We start from the raw sequence: 24,678 nt of genomic DNA, 5'->3' as shown, positions 1-24,678 counted from the left end.
TGTTTATATGCTGCATTTAAGTATGGCCTGTTTAATTAGCTCCCTAATGAAGTATTGTATGACAAAATGGAACTTTATCATTTGCTTTTATGCCTTTGTTCAGGTACAGACTAGGGCAGGTCACTGTGCCCAGCCTGAACTAGACACTGTTTTCTTTCGTGCTGCATTTGAATAGAACCCATTTAATATTTTTTTTAATAATGCTGTCTATTGAAAATTTTCGAACAAAGGGATAAAGTGCTGTCCTTTTAGCTTTGCATGCTCTCTCTTCTCTCGCCTGTGTGAGATGAGAAGTACTGCTTCACAAAGTAGCGGATTACCAGGTATCTTGTCTTTTATCGGGTTAGATAGTAGAATTAGTCTGTCTGTATAGCATCAGTGGTGTGTGGGTGCATTCAGAATCCACAGAGTATGTGAATAAAAACTGGTAAATTGGTTATTCACTGTTCTGAACAGACTTGAAGTTAAGCACACAGAGTTTTACTTAGTTCCTACTACAACCATCAAGAAGCTCCTGTTGGCTATATTTAGCCTACAGTTTTTTTGCCTTGGCTTTGGTAGGCAACAAAATAAATGACCAGAGTACTCATGACATATCCGTATGGGCAGGAGTGCTGCCCCAGGTGCAAGCCCAGCACCGTGTCAGAAGAGCTCCTCTAACTTAAGACTTCCACTGTCTGTGAAAGAGAAATCTGCCACTGTGACTTAAGCCTCACATTAAAGTGTTGCCTGTATCTCTATGGTAGAGCTTTAAAATGTAAAATCCCATTTATTTGAAAGTGTGCCGAAACCCAAACATTGCAGGAAACGTGTCAATTCCAGTGACGTTTCCTCAAAGAAGAGATCTCTTTCTGGAGGCGAAATTCCTCATCGGAGCAAGAGGTTCACAGAGGAAAGGCAGTTGTCAAGATACTTGCCTGGAAAGTCAAATACTGATGAAGGAGAGGATTAACAATGATACTCTCGCACCTGGTACACAATTAATCTTCTCTCTTTCTCAGTCTCTCTCCTGATCTCTCATGAGCTACTTCACTGCATATAAATAATCAAATATTTATTGGATTTGGGAGGCAGACACCAACGTGCTCTGTAGCGTGGTGGTCAGGCACTCCTGTGTTATGTGACTGACAGAAGTTCAAAGCCCTGTGCCAACTACAAGAGTGGCGTGTCTCAGGTAGTAGGTGTACGGTGTGAGTGCCTAAGGTTCAAGTCCCATGTGTCAGACAGAGCAAATAAAGCTGAGCCTCCCATGCTCAGATGAAAGCTGTAAAGACTGGCTTTCTGGATTTGTGAGGAGTGTTGCCTCTGTTTTCTACCCTTAAGTGTTCTCTGCATTGCCTGGTTATGCTTATATACATTGAAGTCTGGTGAGCAATACTGTCAGGTCTAGGGAAACTGTCACCCTGCATTCACTATTGCCAAGCTTAATAAGACTCAGCACTTCTATAGTGCATTTTTATGTTCAAAGTGTTATAGGAATATTAAATCAAATTCTGCTCTCAGCTGAACTGTATCCACAGTCATTGCTCGGTTTTGCTTGACAGTAAGAACTTGGGACAGAAAATAAAGAGCTTCATTGTACCAGTGGAAGCACCAGGAGAGACAGAGAGAAGGAATGTGTTACTATACCCATCAAGAGTGTGCACTTGGCAGTTCCCTTGCATTCACCTGGCTTATGTGAAAGGAAAAAAAAAAGAGAGTATCTCAGTTCATCTGTGCATCTCCCTTCCTGCTTTTGGGAAGGGAGCATCTCACTGCATTGTCTGTGCTCCAGTGACAAGAGTTTGCCCCTATTTTTCATACATGTAGGGACTGCTTGTGCTCTCTGTGTATTCCACATAGCTGCCTGCAGTCCTGCTCTGCCTGGAATTTGTGGTACTACTGAGTGCAGAATTTTCTCATAATTCATGGACTCTATGCTGGAAGTCTTCCAGGTGATTTTACATATTCAGTGATGACATGGACAATATTATTCACTTTAACAGAAGCCGTTCAAGGATTCTGTACTAATATAACCTAATAAACAGCTTTGTCTTTGACTAATGTCTTAGGCAGGGCTTTTACTAGTAAACAAGAATTTGCTGCTATTGCTATGGGGTTTGAGGCTGGGGGGTTTTAGGGCAATAGAGTAATTTTGAAAGCAGCATGAAGTGTTTATTTTTGTATAGGTAAAGCATGGTAATTTTAGTGCTGCCTTTACAGCATGTGAAATGAAGTTAATGCTTCACAATGAAGAAGAATGCAAACATACACAATGCTGTCGTACTTGGAGATCATCTGGAAGGAGATGAATCACAAATCAGTAAATGGATGAACTTCCCAAGCCATTTTACTTTGTATTAACGTTGGAGCCTGATCAATACCATAAATGTCAACTACAGTTTCGGTCATTTAGTTCAGTCTCATGAAGTAAAAGTTGGGTTTGCATTAGCTATGCTGTCACGTGTAGTGTACAGCAATGTTTTGAATATAAATGATGTAGCAATATAATCATATTTGTGTTATCAAATTGCAAGGATATTCACATGAGATGAATTTCAGCTCAGCAGATGCCCCAGGCAATGGTACAAAGTCTTTCTTCACGGCCTCTTTGGGACCAGCGCAGTTCTTTGCAGCACACAGAACGAGTCTGGGTGCTGGCACATGCACGGCAGAACCGAGCTGACGACAGATCCTTCCCTTCCCTTTTTTGCTTGATGAACAGGACAGAATTAGAGCTTTGGAGATCACTACAGGCTATAAACTAGCCTGGGAGTGTCTCTGCAGCTATCTGATATTCCCTACTACATTAGGCAAATTTTCATCTGAATTTGGACTGTGAAATACCATACAGCTGTCTGAGATTATGTCTTTATACACAGTTCTTTCTTCAGTTAGAAACGATTCATTGACATATTTACTCAGACATTTTTTAGCCGTGTATTTTTTCTTTGATAGGATATGCTTTATTTTGATATGTGGTGTGTTGCTTTTTCTTCAGTGTAAGATTGTAAAAAACAAACTGGAGGAGGAGGAAAGCTGTGTCTGAGTGGCCCCCTCCTTTTTGATGTGTATGATGCATTTTTCTTTCACAATTTCTACTTTGTAAGTGCATGGAATTCTGAAGAGTTCAATTTCAGCTGAATGCTACAACTTAGCTCTAATAATTACTTTTAAAAGGTCATTTTGAAATTCCAGAAGCTGAAACTGCCTGCTGATCTTCACCCATTCTGTCTGTCCTCTTTAGTGAAAGGTAACTGTAGCATGTATTATTGCCCAGTCCTTCCTCCGCCTCCTTGATACGTTTGCTTTGTTTGCATTCAGTCTGCATGTTCCATGATAAAAGCAGGCAGGTGTATAAAGCACAGTGCAAATATATGAACAGAACTATTTGTTCTATCCTAGTTTCCTCGGTTTTTCTGTTATTCAGTATTGTGAGATGAGTTTGGCAGAGCATACTTTGTTACCTGGTTATTGCATCATTCAGGTTGAAGTGCAATAGTCCCATTTGTATTGTTCACAAAATCTGTATGAGGTTATTTACCATATTTGCTAAGAGTCACATATTTCAAAAGACTGAAGTAAGCATCAAAATTGGAATTTAAACGTCAGGATGAGGATCAGAAGGAGGCCTGAATTACTATTCTATTCTGGACAATAAATCCTATAGAAGTGGTTTCATGGGTTCCTTATGTGTGTTGAGTTTCAAATTGCTATTTAAATGTCAATACCTAGCTCACTTCGAGATCTGGAAATTAAGTATTTCATCTCTAGTTTTTGCATTATTGGTGGTACATGACTTCAAGGCAGATCCATTCTTCTTTTTCAGCGATGAGAGTGGATTGCCTTAAACTTGTTTCACCAGTTGGCTGAGTAAATGACATATTCATCTTGTTTTCCCCAAATGTCTTCTGACTTACCCAGGGCTGACCTGATCACATAGGAAGAAACTCACCTATGGCTGGAATTTGATTGAGGTTCTCTGGTTGGAGAAGGAAGCAAGCAGTGAGTGTAGTTTTGCTCTGTGCTGTTGTTTTAACATACGTGAAATGAAATCCTTCAAGATGATAAAAATTTAGCCTTGTAAATAAAGGGAGCAAATATCAGTCTAATTTTTATTCTTTCCACTGCGATTTGAATTTATGGGAAATTTTGTTGTGTGTTAGAATATGCATATATATATTATATACTTACATAAAAATGCTTCCTTTTTATATGTAGGTTTTCTACTTAGACATAGGTTTGTGTGTATATTGCCTGCTTACTCTGTGTGGATGAATAATTATCTACATAAAATTTTATACATAAAATATTTGCAACCTCCTTATCTCAATCATAGTTTGTAGCAACAAGTTCCTAGATTAAATGTGTAAAAAAAAAGAAAAAACCCACCCCAGAGTATTCCCTTTTATCAGTTTTAAATTTCTCTCCTAACAGTTTCATTTAGTGATCCACTGTACTTTTATTGAGAGTGTAAATAATTGCATACCTACTGAGTTCATTATGTTGTTTCTCTATCATTTACGTCTTGCTTCTCTTTAAACTACACCTTCTGTTTAGTGTCTCCTCACATAGTGGTTTTTCCACTTCACTAATCTAGTAACCTGTTTGTAAAATCCCTTCTATTTTCACCAAGTTTTTCTGAACAAAAAGTGTCAAGAGTGGAACAAAGTATTCCACAAGATGTCTATGTAATGATTTAACACTTATTTTCCTTTTTAATTTCTGTCCAATTTGCTTTATTTTCTATGCTGTTACGTTCTTTTACTAAAGCTGTACATAGAAAAGAGGTTTTCATTGAGCTGTTTACAGACCTACACAGGTCCATTTTCCAAGCACTTGACATTAATTTAGATCTCAACAATCAATTTTGAGGTACTTTGCATTTGTTGACGTGAATTTTCATCTGCTGATGTATGGTCCATTTACATACCTCTGCTGGACCTTCTTATTTTATGAAACAACATAAATTTGTGCCAACCCGTATTTGACTGGTTCAGTGGTTCATCCCTTTCTAAATCACAAATAGAGTAACCCCGTTCCTGGAACAGAATCATGCGGTGTTCCACAGCTGCTATTTTGAAGTGACAAATTTTCTGTTTCTAAATATATAAAAAATGGATATGCCCTATCAAAGTTGGACCGTTAGCTTCTGTGGTTACATCTAGCAAACCAAGGCAGAATAACATAATTGAAATCAATGGAGTTAATCCCATATCATGCTGTTGTGACTGGGAAAAGAGATTGCTCCTAAATTTACGCCTAAATCTTTCAAATAAAGCCATCTGCTCAAAACTTTGGTCAGAACAGCTTTTAAGCCATCATCCTGGCAATAAAAGGAAAATGAATGATTCTGCGAGGCATATAGCTTTTTGTACATAAAAATGAAGCAGCCTTGAAAATCTATTGACTTTTCCAGCAGGTTAATACTTTCTAGTAGGTGACTATGGTCTGTAAAAGTCAAGCCTGAAAACAGATGAACGTAAGTTCTTTTAAGTTGCTGTAAATTGCCTAAATACTTACCCAATGCTTAACACAATAAAGGCTGGTATTTGACCTTTGAGGTCTAAGTTCAATGGGAATCCATAAACGTACCAGGTCAGTCTCTACAGAGACACCCTATCCCAAATTTTATAGTGCAGATGTGCTTATTAATAAAACAGTGAAAAGCTTTGGTCAGTAATTTTTTTACCCTGGACATTCTAAGTATACAAATGTGTGAAATACCAAGTTTTTTTTCAAAATTTAAGAGTTTAACTGCCTTCAGAAAGTTACCATCCATGTTGGATGGCCAAAGCCTAAGGTGTGAAATTCTCCAAGCAGCCCCTAGCTTCTTGAACTCTGTTGGAGCAGTATGAGGAGGCACTCTCTGCCTTTGCTGTGCTGGCCCTGCTTTGTGAGTCTTTGTTTCTGGCTTTATTTTCATGGATATTTCACACTTTCAAAGAGTTATCTTCTAAAAGCTTTTTTTTGCTCTGTTTGAAATTCTGAAATATGTAGGAGTTTGGCATAGGATTCAGAGCTGAACAAAGAATAATAATTGGTTTTCTTTCAAGAATCTGAATTTCTGAGAAGTTAGTGGGCTTGTTGTTCTTTGACTGTAAGTACTGTAAGTTTCAGTTTAGGTATAATTATTTTTCTATCTTATTATTACAAAAGCAGCTTTGCCTAGTCTGGAAAGCAAACAAAAATGGCTAATAATGAGTTCTGAATAATTTTGAGTCAGTTTTAAGAAGGATAAGCAAAGATTCACTGCAGTGAGCTCTCAAACTTTGCATCCCTTGAAGCAAAATTTCTTCTATTAGCAAAAGGTGCAGAGCACTTTTTGCCTTAACACCAACTCTTGCACTGTTTGACCTCGAAACATTAATTATTTTTTAATTTGGAATTAGTATCTTGATAAATCTTCAAGTCTTTATTAAGGATATGTTCCTGTTTGATATTCTCTTTTGTTTAGGTTTCAATTATTTAATTACAGTTCTTGATATGAAACTAATCATGCATGGGCCCGTATGAAGCTGGCATACTGACAGGATAAAATCATTAAACAGTCATTACTACAAACTGACATTGGCCTGTAATTTTTGCAGTTAACAGGGGAGTTGATGCTTGGTGAACAATCCAATTAAAACTGGCAACAAAAGACTTAAAATGTCAGCCAAATTGCTTTTTAATAGTCAACGCAGCCGTCGCAAAACATAAACATTAAAGTCCCCATAGTAGCATAAAGCTTCATGGTGAAACAATTCTAGAAAATGAATAATAATTACAGTATCCTGAGAATTCTCTTAATAGATGCGCGCTCATTAAAATACTTTGTTGGCTAGATTCATATGAAAAAGTATGTTTCCCTTGAGACTTCTTTATGCATTTGTTTTGAAGGTTTTATTCGACATTTTATTGATGTAATTTCTAGTAATATTCAAAAATGCGTGTCTTATTTACAATGAGTTTAAATAACTGTATATAGATAAGCTTTGAGTGAAATGCACCTTAGAAATGTGTTGTGAGGTGAACTGAGGATATGGTCGCAAAGAACTTTTATAACCTATTAGCGCTGTAAAATGATGTGATCTTTGTTAATTTTGAATGGCACTAGATTTCTTTTGGAAGTTGAGTGAGAGTAGCAGGAGAAGCTCGTCAAACCTTACTGCTGACGTTACCTACCTGACTCGGTTTCTGCAGAAGTGACCCTATTGGTACTTGCTAGATGCTCTGCTCTGATCTTCAAAGGTGTTTAAGAGTGTGGGGATCCTAATAATAAAATGCAGAGTGGAATTACATGTCCTGCATAGTTCTGAGGAACCAGACCACAACCCCCGCTTTGATGGGGTGGCAGAAGCATATTGGTGTTTCAGAAAATCTATGTGCTTGCTTGTAAATGCGTAAATATGCCTTAGAGAGACTAACTTGAAAACTGTGGGTTTGTGCCTAGGCTGTTATGTTCATTTTCAGGTATTACATTAGCGATTCCTGTGTTGTTATTTTGTCTTTCCCTACAGGAGTTTTTTTCTTTAAAAAATAATGGATTTGTTGTTTGCCATCAGTTACACATGTATTGTTGTCTTTCCTCCCAGCAAGCTCAGTACTACAGAAGTATCAACGTTCATAAATGAAACGTTAGCAAATGTCAATGGCAGGAATAGATCTTTTTGTAGAAGCATCTTTTATTTGTGGGTTGAGTTGAGAGGGACAGGAACTTGTTAACTACCTCTAGGTTTAAAAGGCCAGAAGTAGTTGGTCAGCTAATTCCATGCTGAGGTATATCCTTTAAATAATTTAGTCTAATTTAGATACTATGTAAAATCATTTGGTGAGTGACAAATAGCTTCTGTTATGCTATTTGACAATTACATGCAACCTTCTTCTTAAATAATACCATGTATTTCTGAGGGTTACCAAGAATAAATTGATACTAACTATTCTACAGCTAAGGTTACCATTCTTCTTGTTTTTTAAAAAAAAAATTTGTTTCCTTTATTTAAAAATATAATTCTCTGTTTAAATTGAGAATTAAAATATAATTTAAATAATTCTCTGTTTAAAAATGTGTTTCTCTTCTAAAGTGAACCTTCAGAAGGACAATATATGTTTGAAAGAACACTTCTTTAAGAAATCAGTCAGCTAAAGTTTGTGAAGTAGAACAGAAGTGAAGCTGAAGGAAACAGTCTGGTTTCCTGCGAGCTCTCTACCCTGACCAACAGGGAACTAGTAAAGTTGTTGAGAAAAATCTGTCCTACTGTAATTTATGTATTATTGCAAATTATTTTACAGGTCGGACTATAAAAGGAAAGGACAGAATAGGAGGGGCCACATACTTTCATTTAAAAAAAAAAAAAGTTGTCAACAGTATTTCTTGACCAGTAATAAGCACACATACTTGCTGCTTGTCAATTCACCAACTGTGTTTAAAACTAACGTCCACTAAGATGAAGTGGAAGTCTGTTCTTGACTTCAGGAAGAGTAATGGATCATATTCCTAATTTATATAACAAGTTTGAATGTATATGCAGTTATTTAAGAAGAGCCAGGTTAAAGCATTATCGGTTTCACCAAAAGCTGTTCATTTTATTGGTTGGTAGCATGCTTCTGTATAAAGTTTTTTCCCTGATTGTCCAAAATAGCTAGCAGAAGATTGCAGCAACAAACAACTCTGCTACCCCATACAGTCTACAGAAAAAGAAGAATCACTTTGAAGTTAAATCTCAGAGAATACAGCGGAAATCATTCCTCCAGAGCCAGAACAGGGGATACAAATCTATAATCAGATGCAGCCCTGTGATTTATGGTGAATTCTGGTTGAACTTCGTAGGTCAAGCGATGTTTGTTCTGAACAGCCGTCTTTGAGCAAGCTGTCTTGTCACTCCTGTAGAGCAAAGCCACCCCAGTGGCCCCAGCACTGCTATGGTCCCCCTGGACCATCGCTGCCCCACGACTCGTCTGCCCCAGGAAGGCAGGGAAACAGTCTAGAAGTAAACTTTTCTATCGAATGCCCAAATCTACTTTAAAAAGCAACCAAGGCCATGATATGGCCTGAAGTAATTTTTAGCTTATTTCAGCGTGATGACCATGCGTTGTGCTCCTCTATATCCTCCAGCTGATGGGATGTTGAGCCCTATCTAAGGCTTTATGCAGTACTCTTACAGATATTGTATTCGGTTTAACTGGCTACAGTGTTTACACAAAATCTAGTTCCTAAGTCTTCTGTCAAGAAAAATATTTTAATATTTGTATATAAAACACTACTGCATTAGTTTTATTTTGATTAATTTGAGATAGATATGCATATAGAGCACAGTTAAATTCTACATATGTTTACAAATTATGGATAAATTTGACAGCTGCCCCTCCACAAGTTACTATATAACCACAGGTAAATGAATTATATTTTTAATACTCCCTATAATCATATAACAGTCCCTGGAAATATATGTAAAGATGTTCATATCAAGCAGTTTAATGTCAAGGTGAAATCCATAATAAAAACATATGGAATACAGTTTTATTGAATAAAATAGAGACCTTCATTTTCCTCTATGAGCTATAAACGTGTTATTCAGAATATTATGAACGTAGAAACTAGCCTGTATTTCTTCCGATGTTTCTTCATTATTTCTAAAAGGATTTTTTTTAAAATGCAGTAAATGCGTGGGGGTAGAGACAATTACTGAACGATCCAGAAAAGCTGCAAGCTTCTACGTCTGTACATGGTATTGATCGTAAAAATGGTTCTAGTATCTTGAATTATGCTTTGCAAAATAATGTCAGGAGACAAGCTGGATGTCTGGATTTGACATGGTAATCTGGAGTGCAGAGAGTTAGGTGACCTGAGCAAAGCCTTTCTATATCCAGGAGGGAGAAACTAGAGTGTCATTCATCCTTGAAGCCAGAAAGTTCAGGCACTTTAAACTTAGAGTAAGTTTGCAGTACTGCCAACAAAGCACTACCTCTGTCTGAGTCCAGATAGACAGGAGATATGCTTGGGATGTTGCCCCCAGTAATTTCAGGAAAGTGCATGAATGTGCTCATTAGGGCTTGAGTTTGGGTCCTGATGTAACTGGCAGATTTAACCATGACTTAGGGTTATCATCTTTTCATGTTTCTGTAGAGCCACAGAATATTTTATATTTACAAAAATATGAATCAACAAACTGATCTCTCTCGTGGCTGGACTTTAAGTTGAACAGGATTCTGTACTTTAGTCAACTGGTAGGACTCATGTCACTGTCCCCAGCCTTGAGAAGGGAAGCATTAAAATGGGAGAGTCTTCACCTCAACCATCGCAGTGCAGTGAACTCATATGCTGCAGGGTTTTACATTACCTGGGTCTGTAACAGGGCATGGCCTCAAGCAGTCTTTTTTTCCCTAAAAAAGTTGCAAAGTAACAGCACAGATGAAGGAGGGAAGAGGCAGGCAGGGAAGGTTATCATACACTGTAGAGAGGCTGGTGACAAGGTGGCTTAATATACATCCCTATTCATGATATTTCCACTGAACTACTGGGCTAAATACACTGTGTATTTCAGTATGATTTATAGTTGCTAATTCCATGACCCATAGATCCCTTTTAGAAAAGCCCTCACAGCTAATGAATTTAATGACACACAGGCCAAAACTTGAATATATATCACTCTGCCAAAAACCATCAATAACTGGGGAAACATTAATTTTTACAGCCATGGCTGCTTGCAACCTATTTTACCAGTCATAAACTGCTCTTTAATCAAAATCTGTTCCCCTCTAAGGTCATCAAAATTTGCTGCCAGGCTACTTGTAACTGCCTGGCTTTCGTAAACCTGGATGATAGGCTTGCTCTGTAAGCTATAATCTCTCCCACTTTGTTTGGAGTTTTAGAATAGCGATTGTCCTGTCCCCCGTGAGTTGCCACTGATAGAAGTTACAACTCGTAATATTGACTGAACCCACCACTTTTATGTAATGGCAGGAATTAGGGGTTCTTCTGAAAATATCACCTTTAAGCTGGCTGGGAGCTGTCAGTCTCCACTTCTGTCCTTTGAATGCTCTGTGATGTTAATTGTACCAGCAGCTGCTTGATCTGCTAAACAAATCACTGGAAGCCTGAGCTGGTTTTGTAGGTTGTTCCCTCAGTCTCCATCATAATTGGAGTGCTGCTTTTCTCCTTCCTTCACGTCTTGTCCTTGACCTCTGTGACTAAACCCCCAACGGGCCCATCTTGTGTTGGAACAGACTGTAGTGATTTCAGAGGTGTCCTGTCTCAACTGGATGGGCATTTGAGAGAATCTGATGGATGTACCACCTGCAACGAGGGAGACGGAAGGGAGTGAGTAGGATAGTTTCATTTTGAATTTGTCATATTAATTGACATAAACGTGAGCATTTAATGTAAATGGAATAATGTTTTTCACGTAAATATTATACATAGAGTGCATTAGCATTTAACAGCTGTTATGAAGAAGTACTATAGAACAAAGCTGTAATTGAGACAGTTCAGCAGAATAAAAGCACCTCAGGAGCTCTAGCTCTTCACTCCCCTCTGGCAATGTTTATTTTATATGAACAAGTATCAGTGTGTTTATATTGTCAGGTGCTTCTGCATGGTAACATTTGAAACTTGCATTTTATCCACAGTACAGAGCGTTATAACCTGAAACTCATTTCTGGTTACAAACTACAGCACAGAGAGTGGCATCTTATAGTGCAGTGTTTATGTCCAAAATTATTCTACTTTAGCAATCAGGCTCACAAGTTAAAACACTGAGTGATGGAGTTAATCAAGGAGGAGTAGTGCTGTTGTAGCTCTAATGGTCTACAGATAAAAGTGCCTCTGAGTGAGGCAAAGTTTGTCAGGAAAGATAATGTCTTTCATTGCACCAGCTGATACAGCTGGAGAAAAAAAATAGATACCTTGGGGCCCACAAGCCCTTCTTTTGGTTTGAGTATATTAACATTTCTGTCATCAGGAAAAGCAAAAACACTCCCCCGCACACACCTGAAGAAAAGAGTGTATCAGGCTTATTTCAAGATTTTTACAAAGTAGAATTGACAAGTTAAGAATAGGGTACAAAGGCAACAGAATCCAGAATTTTTTGAATCTTGAAAGGCAGAATATTGTTAAATGCATCCTACAGCAAAGTTGGAAAGGGTGGCAATGTGATAGTTCCCTAGGGATAGATCACTGCCTTTCCGTCTCTAATGAGTTCTAACCTCCGTTCTTTTGCCTGAAAAATTCCCCCACATCTTCCTGCTGCTGAATCAAGAAACAGTTTGTTTGCAGAGACACTTTCGAGACACTTCTGATTTATTTTCCAAAACAATATGAGATCTGCAGTATTTTTTTCACTTTTATCATGCCACGAATTGACGTTTTACCAGAAATAGAGCCCAGCAGCGTTACCATCCTGACATGCAACAGTGATGGCAAGTTACTGGCAAATACAAAAGTCTTGCTAATGAAAATTCCTCATGCTCTCTATTGCTAGAAGTTTTAAGGCATTAATACTTATTAACAATATCATATACAGGTAATAAAGTCTGTTTATACTATTTGGTTTGTGAAGATTTTCTAGTAGACTTTTAAGTAATCCAGCATTTGTTTGTTTAAAAATGGACCAAAAATGCAAATTAAAATAATGGGAAAATCCCCAGGCTCGTATTAGTCTACCTAAATAAATGTGGACTCCAGAAGGAATTTTAGCTGATTTTAGCAGTATTTCACGGGAAATTGTATTAAACAGAATTAAAGATACATAAAACGTTCACTTCTGTAAAAGCAAAGTGTTTTAAAGAGACCTACTGGTGGTGATGCTTCCATCATTCCTTTTTACTCTGGTCTTCAAACCTAGGTAATTATGTCTTTGTAAAGTTTCCTAGAATGAGGTCCATCATGAGTGTTTACAAAATATAGTCACTTAGGTCTTACAGTACAAGTTTTGACTTTTAATGTAAAAATAGAAAAGGAAGTGCTGCACAGCCATCATAAGAAGTCTTTACTGTCTGTGTAGCTTATATGCAGAATAGATTTTTTTTTTCCTACATAGTTAGACCATACAACATTCAATGTAAATGGCACTTGTGTTTTAAAAGGAGTTGAATTGCCATCATATTTCATTTTTACATCAGCAAGTATATTAACAGGTTAGCAGAGCCAGCACGCTGCAATGGTAGCACCTACATCTGATTCTTAGTTTGTCTTCTTAGACCCAGAGCATAATTCTCATTGTAAAATTGAGAATTTTTATTCTATACTTCTTGGCTGTCGTCTTAAGCATTCAGATTCTCTCTCTTCCCTACACTGAATGTTTTCCAGTTCTTCAGTGCCCATTTATATACGTTGGGCACAGTGCTCTGCGCATAATCCTTCCATTCTGTTAGATGGTGTCAGACACATCCTCCTGTGTGATGCAGGTTTACCTGTTCCAAGGCTCTGTTTTGATAAATAGCATAATGCTCCTGCATCTCTGCTTGGAGAAAAAATTACAGATTCATTTGGAACTGAGCAGTAGTATACCTGCAGAACTTTCAAATAAACTAAACTGTGCTCTCTGAATGTACGTTGCTATTTTGTTCATTAAATAACAGATTGGAAGATAATTCATAGTCAGCTGAGTAGTTAAAAAAAATCCAAGCATACCAATAAAAAATGAATTTAGGAATGGAAAAAATTAAAATATCTCAAAAGCACTGCAGATTAGATGCAAACCTTTTAAGGTTCATTACTTTTTAATATATTCTCTCCGATATACTTCACTTAGTAACAATACAGGCTATTGTAGTCTTGTCAGTAAATGATAAAACAGTTCAATTACCCCTTCTTTCTATGTGGATCCAAAAAGTATAGTAAAGTATACTTCAAAATTGTTAGGAAAATACTTCAGCAAAGGTCTGGCTTATTTTCAAAAATAATTTTTAGTCAGGTGCTAACTAGTTGATAAAGCTGCTTATTTCATTTTTGTCAGTCTATAAAGCAATTTGGCTACGTGTTTATGATTACAAAGGCATTTCAGCCTGACTTCTAAGGAAAATGAGTTTATGCTAATGCTGCTCTTGTCCATTGGTCTGTGTCTCCAATGACTTTTGAGCAGAATGGCAGCACTCAACCAAAATGTCAGAGTAAGGGAAGCATCTAAGTTAATTAACCTTCCACTTTCTGAAAAGCAGAGGACTAATAAAAAAGTGAGATCTGAATTATTGTATCTCCTGAAGAAAAAAGCAGTAGTAGGAGATCTCAGCAGCTGAAGAGGAGCTGTTGGGGTCTGCGCTCTGTAACTGTAGGATACCAAGCTCCATCATACAACTGCCCCGGAGAAGCGTGTGTTCAGTATTGATCAAGGGCCATCCAAAAGAATGAGTCGGAACCAAAGAAGAAGAAGAAACATTCAGGACAGAAGCAGAACTCCTCCCTTCAGACTTCAAAGAAAGGAGAGCAAGTAGAAATCCTTCAAACTAGCAGAATTACAAGGGAAGTTTTTCATGTCTATTGCTAGCATCAATACAGTGGTTTCTCTTGGAGTGAGAGCATGCAGTTTGGGAAGTGTCTCGAAACAGAAAAGCTAAACAAATTAATGTCATTATTGAAGAATGAAAGCAAAAACCCTAAAAATAAAAAGAAGGGGGGGAAAGAAGTTTAAGTGGAGTTTGTGGGGTGGATGGGGAGTGTGCAAGTTAGAGAAAACAAAGCAGATCCAATACAGAACGAAGCAGCAGAATGTTGTCTAGATCTTTTCAGGAAGCATCACAGTTCTAGATATGCTGTGCTGAAATGAGAGAACTCTTTAAAAATAATGAATTCTCGGGGGAAAGAGTTTAGACATTTTCTAAACAACCTCTTCTGTCTGTAAAAAAATGGGCTAAATGCAAGTGCAGATGAGGCGGCAAGTAGTGAGAGCCAAGAGCATCTCTTCTGGCATGGATGCTCCTCAGGTGAAAATCTGACTTGAAGCAAATTATTGTAAATGTAAAGTTTGAGCTGAAATCATTTATAGTTACATTTTTTAGATGAATGGAAACTCCTACCATGTCTGTGAACACATTGAAAACAAATAGCGCTGTTTTTGCATATCATACGTAGACTACTTGATGTAAAAAAAAATAAAAATCTGGACATCCTTGGCAACCATTAAAAATAAAAACAGGAGTTATGAATAGCATTTTGCTGAACAATAGCAACAGGATAAAGATTTATAGCTAAGCTGATTTCTATATCACTCCTTACGTTTTGGAAACTCGTTGGCTTTAGACAAATTATCTTGTGTAATATCACTTTTTAGGTATTTAAATGATTTTTGCATTAAGCAATTTTACAGAGTCTACTGTTTTTTCAGAGTCCTGAAGAATCGTAAGCGTGCATATTTTAGATGTAATGCTGCTTTATATCCCAAGCAACATTTTTTGTGGTATGAAAATAAAGTTAATGAGATGTAGACTTAGTTTCAAGCAAAATACAAATAACTTTGCCAAATTAGAAAGTCTGTAAAAACTAATTGGAAACTCAGGCTGATTCTCAGCGTAATGAATTTGCAGTGCTTCACTGAAGGTCTGATGCAGAAGACTTGCCTTTAAATCACCAAAATACTTCAGAATCTGATGTGAGGTTTTCTGTGATGCCAGTAGCTGGGTGAAGAGGTGACAAGTGTGACAATTAAAAAGGAATCCCCCAGGAAGTCTGATGTGTTAATGTATTATGATAAATTGCACTGGGAGATATAAGGTACCCTACCAACCAGGAATACTTCATGGTTCACAAAGCAGAACCAGTCTATTGCACAAGAACAAACTAAACTATTTGTCAGATAATTGCATGCTATCAACAGGGTAGGGGCAGTACAGATAAAAGGGGAAGAAGGGAACCAAAAGATGTGTTGCCATATAGATTATAGAGGTTTTTCCCATTTTATCTAGAGAAGCAGTCACCTTGGCTGCTCAGCGATTACTGCATAGCTTTTGATGTACCTTGTAGACTCTAATTGCGTGTCCTGGCAAGGATCAGCAATTTTCTAGCAGGGCAGTGGCACAACCATTAAAATGGCTTGTCATGCAAATTACAGGATGTATAATAATCCTGCAAATTTTCTGTAGAGTGGATTTAAGATTGATACCACTAAGTAAGGGAATGTCATTGATCAAATACTTGAGGATGCTGGACATCAAATATTATGTCCAAAATTTGTGTAGCTTTCAATTCTAAAATAGCAGGATACAGGATTTACTGAGATTAATTATTATATGAAAGTGCCTTAGCAGATTATTTCAGAGCTCTGGACTGTTGACTCCAGTGATTTAATTTACTGAGGTCTCCGGTTTTCTAATATGCTTAGAAATGCTTTTCTGGTATATGCAAACTAAAATTACAGCGTAAACCTTAATGCAACTCTAAGAATACTGCCTTGATAAAAGATCAATGAAATTAAAAGGATTAAGCCTGGGCCAAATCCGTGACAGCTTTGCTTACCACAGCATAGAAAAGCTTATGTGGAGCACTAAACAACCTTGTTTCTCCAGTTGGGGTAAATTGTGACTGTCATGGAGAAAAAAGTGCTTTTTTTTTTCCACAAGCCATTCTGAGAAGGGAAGGGGCACGCTTTCATCTTTCACCTTCAAGACACATCATGTCATAATTTAAAGAAAGCATGTGTTATAAATGGATGGCAACAACAGTTCCTTGCAGAGAATTTTTGCAGGTTCATCAGAGCTCTGCTCCAGCTGGTTTTGTGCAAATTTAACTGGATGTCTGCTAAGGTAAAGGGAGAGTGGAGGTGGGTATAGAAATGGGACAAAGCCACGTTAGATGCTGAGGTAAATTAGCTGGAAGAGTTTCAGGTTAATAGCTTCACAGTTCACCCAATCTGGCAGCAATTTTTATCAGCATCTCCTTTGCGAAGTATTTGATATTGTTCCTTTAGAAAGAAATTTCTCGCCTCAGTTCTCCATAGCTGTGTTTCTTGCTGTACTGAGAGGCCTGGGAGACTCTTGTGGGAAGTAGAGAAAACAAGATTTTATTGCCCCTTGAAAGTACCGTTACACCATATTTGTATCCTTGTTGTCTTTTGCAGGAGGATTCAAGCTAAGTGGCACAGGCTGAGCCACCTTAAAGCCACGTAGCAGGGTTAGCACAGGGCAGGACCCGTGCGGTTACGGCATCCTTCTTGGGTGCTTGAGGGCAGCGCTGAGGGTCCCACAGGGCAGCAGCAGCAGCACAGGTAGCGGGGCCTCGGGTACCCACCACACACGTCTTTCACTCTGTCTCCTTCACAGCCTGGTCCGGTGGCTGTGAGCTCCTTGCCAGCTCATTCGCCTTTAGCTGCCATAAAACCTTTTCTCTGGGTGTCTGGATCATTAGTGCTTCAGGCAGTCTTTAAGAGGGCCTTTTCCCAGGTCTCACGAAACAAATGCAGTAACAGACTCGCAGAAATGTGCTAACCTTGTTTTATGAAAGTTGTTTGTTAGGTGGTAGGAGTTATTCAATTATTTTTTCTCTTGATTGGAAGTGCAAGACTAATTCTTAGATTGTATCTATTTCTTTCACAGATGTTCTTAAATGAGAATTATACCTCATGAAATCAGTTGGTATTGTGTGCTGCAATTCAATGTCAAGTTGATGTATTTGTTCTTTAGCCTTCTCCCCAAAAAAATCCTATGACTAATTAAGTGAATGTTATATCTTCTTTTTTTTTCTTTGTCTTTTTTGGTTTTTTGTTGAACTACTGAACTACAGTGCTGGAGGGTGTGTGTCTGTATCTGATATTCTCCATTTCAGTAGTGTTATATTTTAAATTGTTTCACATGTTGCGACAATGTTGCACAGGCAACTGGGTTAACAACATGATAAAGCACAGTGCTTTAATCCCAGTAATTATTATATCGTGCTCATGCTCTCTTGATCTTTTAAAAATAATAACCCTCTGTGGGTTTCTTTGCCTTTGCTTTGCTGTTTCAGATATGCCAGGTAGCCCACACAACCAGTTCACCTTCAGACCCCTCCCGCCGCCGCCTCCACCACCACACGCGTGCACCTGTGCCAGAAAACCACCTCCAGCAGCTGATTCTCTCCAGAGAAGATCAATGACCACCCGCAGCCAGCCCAGTCCTGCTGCCCCGACTCCCCCCACCAGTACACAAGATTCGGTGCATCTCCATAACAGCTGGGTCTTGAACAGCAACATACCGCTGGAAACCAGGTACAGACCAACTTGTTGTACACAACTTATCTCAAATGTTAAAAAAAAAAAAAGATGAGGAGGAGGCCTGACGTTGCCATGAGATGGTGATGAGGAATTACAAGTTTGTCGTTCAAGACATGCCAATGCATTTTGAGTTGAGTCCGTGTCATGTAGCCATGTGAGGCCTCATTTACTTGCTTCATCTGCATCATTCATGCTCATAAAAACACGTGTTTTGCAAAATTTTGGAAGACATTGATTTCCTTAAGGTGCATAGATTACGTAAGTATTTTAGAGTTGTGTGCAGTCAGGATTTGTGCTTGTGTACTTGTCTCCCCATCCCACATTCTCCCAGGGCCATTTTGTAATCGGCAAGTTGAAGTTTTGTTTAATCAGTGTACTCTGGCCCTTCTGGAGCCAGTTGGTGTTTAGGCTTTAGCATTCCTGTGGATAAGACAAGACAGGAAATAATACTAAAATATTTTTTTCCTTAATGTGTATTTAAACACTTTATTGCATATATACACAAAGAATATAATTTGATAATCGTTTGGTAATGGAGAAATGATACCTGCCCAAGACACATATTGAGCATGGAGAGCCTTAACCCCAGGAGCTCAAGGAGGGAAGGTTCCACTTCAGGATCATTCACAATTTTCACAATTTACACAAATAATCTACTCTGGAAAATAATTCAAAGCAAATACATTCTGTATCCAGCAAACCTGTGATTCAGTACCCCACATTCTGCCTGCACAGGTATATGCACATCTTCCTCTGACTTTTTGACTAGAATAAGCTTTTCTGTTCCTGATAAGCATTAGCTAATTTGATGGCTTTCAACTGATGCTTAAAACAAGCCCTTGATTTTCTACAATCTTTTTCCTCTTCGTTGTGAACAGAGCACCAAGAAGTTTTGACTAGGGTTTCCTTTGAGTTTTGGCATTCTGAAACACAGAAACATAGAAAGGGCGTGACTGTCTGTGAAAGTTGTGTTGGGTGAAACACAGATGAATGTCTGACGTCCAACTAATCTGATCCAGAGAATATTAGGTATAATGCATAGAGATGTTTTCTTTTTAATCACACATGTCCAAGGGCCAGTCATCACAATTATACATCTTTAAACACTTAACTGCTGCTAATCAGAAGTGTCAAATTAAATTTTTGTTCTCTGAAGGGGTATTAAGTTGAGATTGAAGAATAAGCTGATTCATTGTGAAATAAAACTTTCCTTACTTGTCTTAAGAACAGATCACAAAAAGGATCAAGGAGGGTGAAACTTTTCTCCGTAAGTGAACACAAACAACTTTTTAGTTCAGCTGGTCCTTCTAGAGCTAGAAGCTTCTGTTTACATAATCTTTATAAAGATAAATCTCTGTCATATCTGGTGTAACAAGCTTGTATGTTCTATAGTTTCTGCTGCATGTAAGGCTGATCCCTGGGCATTCTGTACCCATTAAGTACCTTTTGGTTCTCTTCAGTTAACACTTAGGTAGATCTTGTTTAGCCTTTCTGCATCCCTGTTCCCTAATTTCTCTTCAGACCTCCTTGGGGAAAATGCTTTGCAATTTTAAGTCTCCTTTGAGTTCAGTTCCATTTTGCTGGTTTGTTGTTATTTATGCAAATTTGAAACGTCTTATAAAGGGCATTATCTAGTGTAATACCTAGATATATAGTTATAGCTATAATTATATAATTGGATACTGATGAAAGGGCTGCAGAGTGGGTTAGGAATTCAGACTGGAAAACACTGTGGGCTACACATTAGTCTGGGAATTTTCCAGATTCCTACACTTCAGTGGTTGTTTCAGCTGATTTCGTGCACCCTCTGGTAGCTAGCTGCAGCCTCTCGTGAAGCTGGCTGAAAGGCTATAGAATCTGAAAGTAGAATCTGTGAGATGGTTCGCCCAGATGTATCTGCAGTTTATGTGTGAACAAGTGATATAGCAGGGGAACATTGTAATAAAAAACATTTGTGATCACCACTTCCCAGAAGTCTACAGTACACAACACAGCCTTAGAGAAAAAAGGACTTGAGCCTGTATTTTCTTCCTTTAACAGGAAATGATTCAGCTAGAATTGAACAAATACTTCAGCCTAATATCTGGATTCTCTTGTTTTCCATTAATGTTTAGCTGCTTATTAAAAATAATCCTAGAAAATAAAGCGAAACATGTCAATGGCAGCTGTATTTTTGTGCTAAATCTTTAATAGTGCAAAATCTACCTAATATGTACATACCTAATATATCTAAGCAGATTTTTTTTTTAATTTGGAACATTTGCAATCAAAAAGAAGACTTAGACACTGATGTATTCCCCACTGTAATAACTAGGCAAAAATCAGAATGCACATGTTCAGCTTTTCTATCCAACTGTATCTGCTGTTAATCCATAAACAGCACATGTGTTTTCATGGTTTATCTACAGCCACGAAGTATTAGAGAATTTTCAGACAGGAAGAGATTTCCTAGAACTAATCATGTGACTGTAAATCCTGGACAGTCAGAAATGAAGCAAGTTTATGGGTATGCTCATAATGATAATGTGTCATATTTAAGTAAAAGAAAGTTCTGTAGTTCTGAAAATGTTTAACATGCTCTGATTAGACATGTATTCTTATGTAATTAGGATTTGAAAACCTAGATTAGAATGGAAAGGGCTGCAGTAGAGACATATACTGAGGTCTGTGTTCTGAAAGGGTTTTTTGTAGAGTAAAACTTTGCTCTATTTTTATAGAAAAGGGCAAATCAGAAACTATGTTTTGTGCATCATCTAGAGATGCTGTATGCATGGACTAATCTGCAAAACAGTTTTGTGAGGACCCAGCTCACTAGCCCAACTGTTTCATGAGGAGAGTGACTTGGAAAGGTGAAATTACTTGTTCAAGTTCACACAAGCTTTTGGCCAAGCCAAAAATAGTTTAGATGTATGTCATCACCAAGGCCACTGCTCTGTCTCTGGCAGTTACTCCCATTACAAGCAACTCAAAATAAGAATTTGGAACACCTTTAAGACTTCAGAGGACATGTCATAGAATAGCTGTTGTTGAAGAAATTGCAGAAAAGCTGTACCTGTAGGAGGTGTAACTGCTGCCTTCAGTGCTGTAGTGTGCCTGTAAATGCAAATGCAGGCTCTATCTGTATGCATGCACGCACAGTTTTGAAAATAACTTATTATTAAAATGACTTAGGAACATGCAGTAATTTCATTGTCACATAGAAAAATAATTTGTAAGTATTGCCAGAAAAAGACTGCAAGGATCTCTCACACCACATAAACACACGGGAAACACTGATTCTCTCTTTTAGGATAATGTTATTGGGCTCTTACATAAATTGATTTTTTCTTCTCCCCTAGAATAAAGTACTTGCAACCTATTGCCTATTCCCTTCCTTTCCACTAAAATAATTGTTTTTTCAGGTTTCATAGATACTTTGCTCTAATGTTTCAAATCTTATGATTTACAGTGTAATACATTGTCATTATCTCTGACAGCCCCAGCTGAACATAGCTTACTTCTTTTTATGGAGTGTTTATTAAACCCTGACAATTCAAAGGACTGTTGTTCATTTTCTCCAGGCTCTGTTAGCTGACTCAGTATTTGTTTCTGTATGTTGCTTTTTTTTTGTGTTTTTTGTTTTTTTTTTTTTCCCCTGGTGTTTGCTATTTATTTTCCCGCTTCAGTCAAATTCCGAAATAAGAAGCAAAAAATAGGTGTTAAATAGGGATTTTTACCTGACATGATTTCTGATCCTCCCTATAGTCTGTTACAGTTCACTCACGGATAAACTATTGGACACGCTTATTTTGAATAAAGTTTTGCATTTAGATTACCCAAGCATTAGAATTCTTAAGTTTTCGTCTAAATGTCAGAACTTACCTACTTTTGATTTTGTTTCAAAGTGGCGTTTTTTTTAGTCCTGTTTTGTGCTTCAATATGTTACATATTTGCTTGTTCCTTCTTTTTTGAAATCAAATTTCTTTCTAGTTCCTCTAACCCATTTAGCAGTGTTGGCAGGAAGGTTAATGCTGTGCTGAATGGACTGAAATCTCCCTTCACTGCGCTGGCAATGAGCCAAGCACTGGGGAAAAAGACAGCTTAATTTAAGCAATCTTATCACCATGGTAATAGCTCCTCTAAGGGGACAGTGAGGTACCAGACCATGAACCTGAGATTCAATTATCATTAATTTATATAAAACTTTGAAGTACTAGAATAATAAGAGAAATATTTGGGGTTCGAGGCAGTTATGATTTTTAGTTACTATTCAGCAACATTTCAGAGCCCTAAAGTTTGATTGTGGCTCTAAGCACTTAAAAACTTTTAGAGTTTTGGAGTTCAAGAAGTTTATTCAGCTCCTCGTACAGATGGAGTCATTTCTTTCTGTATTATATAGCTATTTAAGGTGCATATTTAAGACTATCTGGATTTCTGTTTTCCTAAAAATATCATCTTGTTTAGAATTCTTTGTAGTGTAGGAGAGATCTTGACAAGTATCACTTATCAAGAGACTTATTCAGTACTATGCTTTTCCCTTGTTCTTTTTATAAGCAAGCTTGTAATTATTTATGCTCTTCAAAAACTACATTGATACCCTTTCAAACCACAGAAACCTGTACATACTCGCTTTCTGTTTAAGCTGGAGTAGTGCTAAAAGCAGAAATAATTAAAGAAAAATACGTATATAAGTACATACACACAGAGTTCAGTGTGAGCTCTTGGAGGGTTTATTCTTTATCATTGGTCTCTTCATTTGAGCATCTTGTGAATCTTTCCCCCAATGCAGCTACAGAAAGCACTTTTGTCCCTTCCTTTTTCCCAGTTCAAGGTTTCCGTAGCAAACAGAACAGCTTTTACAGCTCCCAAGGCGCCCAGGTGTTGATGATCATAAACCACCACGCAGGGAGACAATGACTATTTGAGCAGTGCAATTCATTAGGAACTTGTTTGCGAATGGAGCCTACTCTTGAGTTCAATGACCGTACTTGTGGTTATTCCAAGACTAAATGCAGAGGAGGGCTTTGTCTATGATCTTTCCTTCAATTCATGTTGGTCAGTATTTGCTATTATGACATTTCACTTGTATTTTGTCATTTGCTACCTAATTACACAATAAATCTAACCTATAGAGAGGCTGACCATATGAAAAACAGACACGTGGCAAGGGTTTGAAATTCAGTCCTAGTCCCATGTGTTTTCACTTCACAGAAGAAAAGATCCTAAAAGTATTTGAGACTTCTGAATTGTAAAAGATAAATTGAAAACTGTAAATATGACCATGAACTTAAAATAGAAGCTGTAAATATGACCCTAAATTTAATAATGCGAGAATGAAAGCATCTTCTATGGAAATAAAAATGTAAACATTTGTCAGCTACAATGAAGTACAATTTTCATGTTAACAACAAAGGCACTTGTGGGCCCTTCTTCTGAATAATTTGAGATCCAGTCAGTAAGGACAATAAGGTGATTTAAAGTGTTCATATACTCTACTGTATTTTTCCTTTGGGAAAAGCTCTGGTGTGGCCTTCCCTGGAACAGTGGGATAGTATATGTATGTGTTTTGGGTTTTTTTGCAGGCTTAATATAGTAACTTGAACAATCATGATGCAGATACTCTTCGCTCATTATTTTGAATAATGGAATAGTATATGAAGTTAAAAATAAAGGTCAAGATATGTTGTGATTTTATGGCCACCAATAAGCCAGCAGCCTGTTAGCTTTCTGTGAAAGACAGTGTTTTCATATACAAAACCAGAAACAGGCTGAATATGAAATTTGAAATAGAAAGATAATTACAGGTTAATACAAAGAGTCTCGGCTGATTTGGGAAACAGAGGCTGTGTGTAGCAGAAAGGGTCAGAGATACGCAAAACGCCCTATCTTTTAATTTTAAAGAAGAACACATCTGTACGTGTAATGTTATTGCCAAGAAATGCGTATCCATCCTCTGGGCCGTTACTGCTAGGAAATCTGTATTGGAAGAGCAGATACTATTTACATAGGTGATGGGATGCACCTCCTGTCAGGTAAAATTTGTGTTATTTGTCACAGTAGCTGTATGGCTTGGCTTTAGACCATCTGCGTGTGAGTGTAGGTATCTGGACGTCGACTCAAATGCTAGGAACAAAAGTCAGTTAGAATATACGTTAATACCCACAGGAGCAAATTCATGGCAAGGAGAGCTGTGGGGCAACTACTTCTGCTTCAGTTATCTCATTCCTTTCTTTGTTTTAAGGCATTCTTCTGACCACAGAATATAAGCAACAAAATTACAATATTGGTGGTTTTATCCTTCTCGATTCATGGCTTCGAAGTATTCTGCGAATGTTGCGTGCTATTCTTTATACAACCTTTGTAAATATTACTCTAAGTACTATTGTTCTCATTTTCCAGATAAAAAAATTTGAAGTTTATTGAAAAAAAAAATAGAGCAAACCACGAACTCCCTTATTCCTTCTCTACCCCACGAATCTCTGTGTGCATTGATCAGTTTTACTCAGCTGTTGTTTGAATTGTAGAGTGAAAGGAAGTCCTAAGCCACAGAAAAGCTCTT

At 37.6% G+C, this 24,678-nt stretch overlaps 1 protein-coding gene across 2 annotated transcripts in view; it reads left to right on the top strand.

The window, feature by feature from the left end:
• The window catches only part of TENM1 (teneurin transmembrane protein 1), a 250,817-nt gene that overhangs the window by 73,639 nt on the left and 152,500 nt on the right, over positions 1–24,678 (top strand). For both annotated transcript variants that reach the window (XM_068412163.1, XM_068412162.1), the window contains exon 3: positions 17,894–18,134. In XM_068412163.1, the coding sequence (XP_068268264.1) occupies positions 17,894–18,134 (241 nt within the window). The remainder of the gene's footprint in view (positions 1–17,893; positions 18,135–24,678) is intronic.

This window comes from Nyctibius grandis, chromosome 13 (assembly GCF_013368605.1).
Source record: "Nyctibius grandis isolate bNycGra1 chromosome 13, bNycGra1.pri, whole genome shotgun sequence".
NCBI lineage: Eukaryota > Metazoa > Chordata > Aves > Nyctibiiformes > Nyctibiidae > Nyctibius > Nyctibius grandis.
The sequence above is the reverse complement of the archived record's forward strand: the minus strand, read 5'-3'. Positions and strand labels throughout refer to the sequence as shown.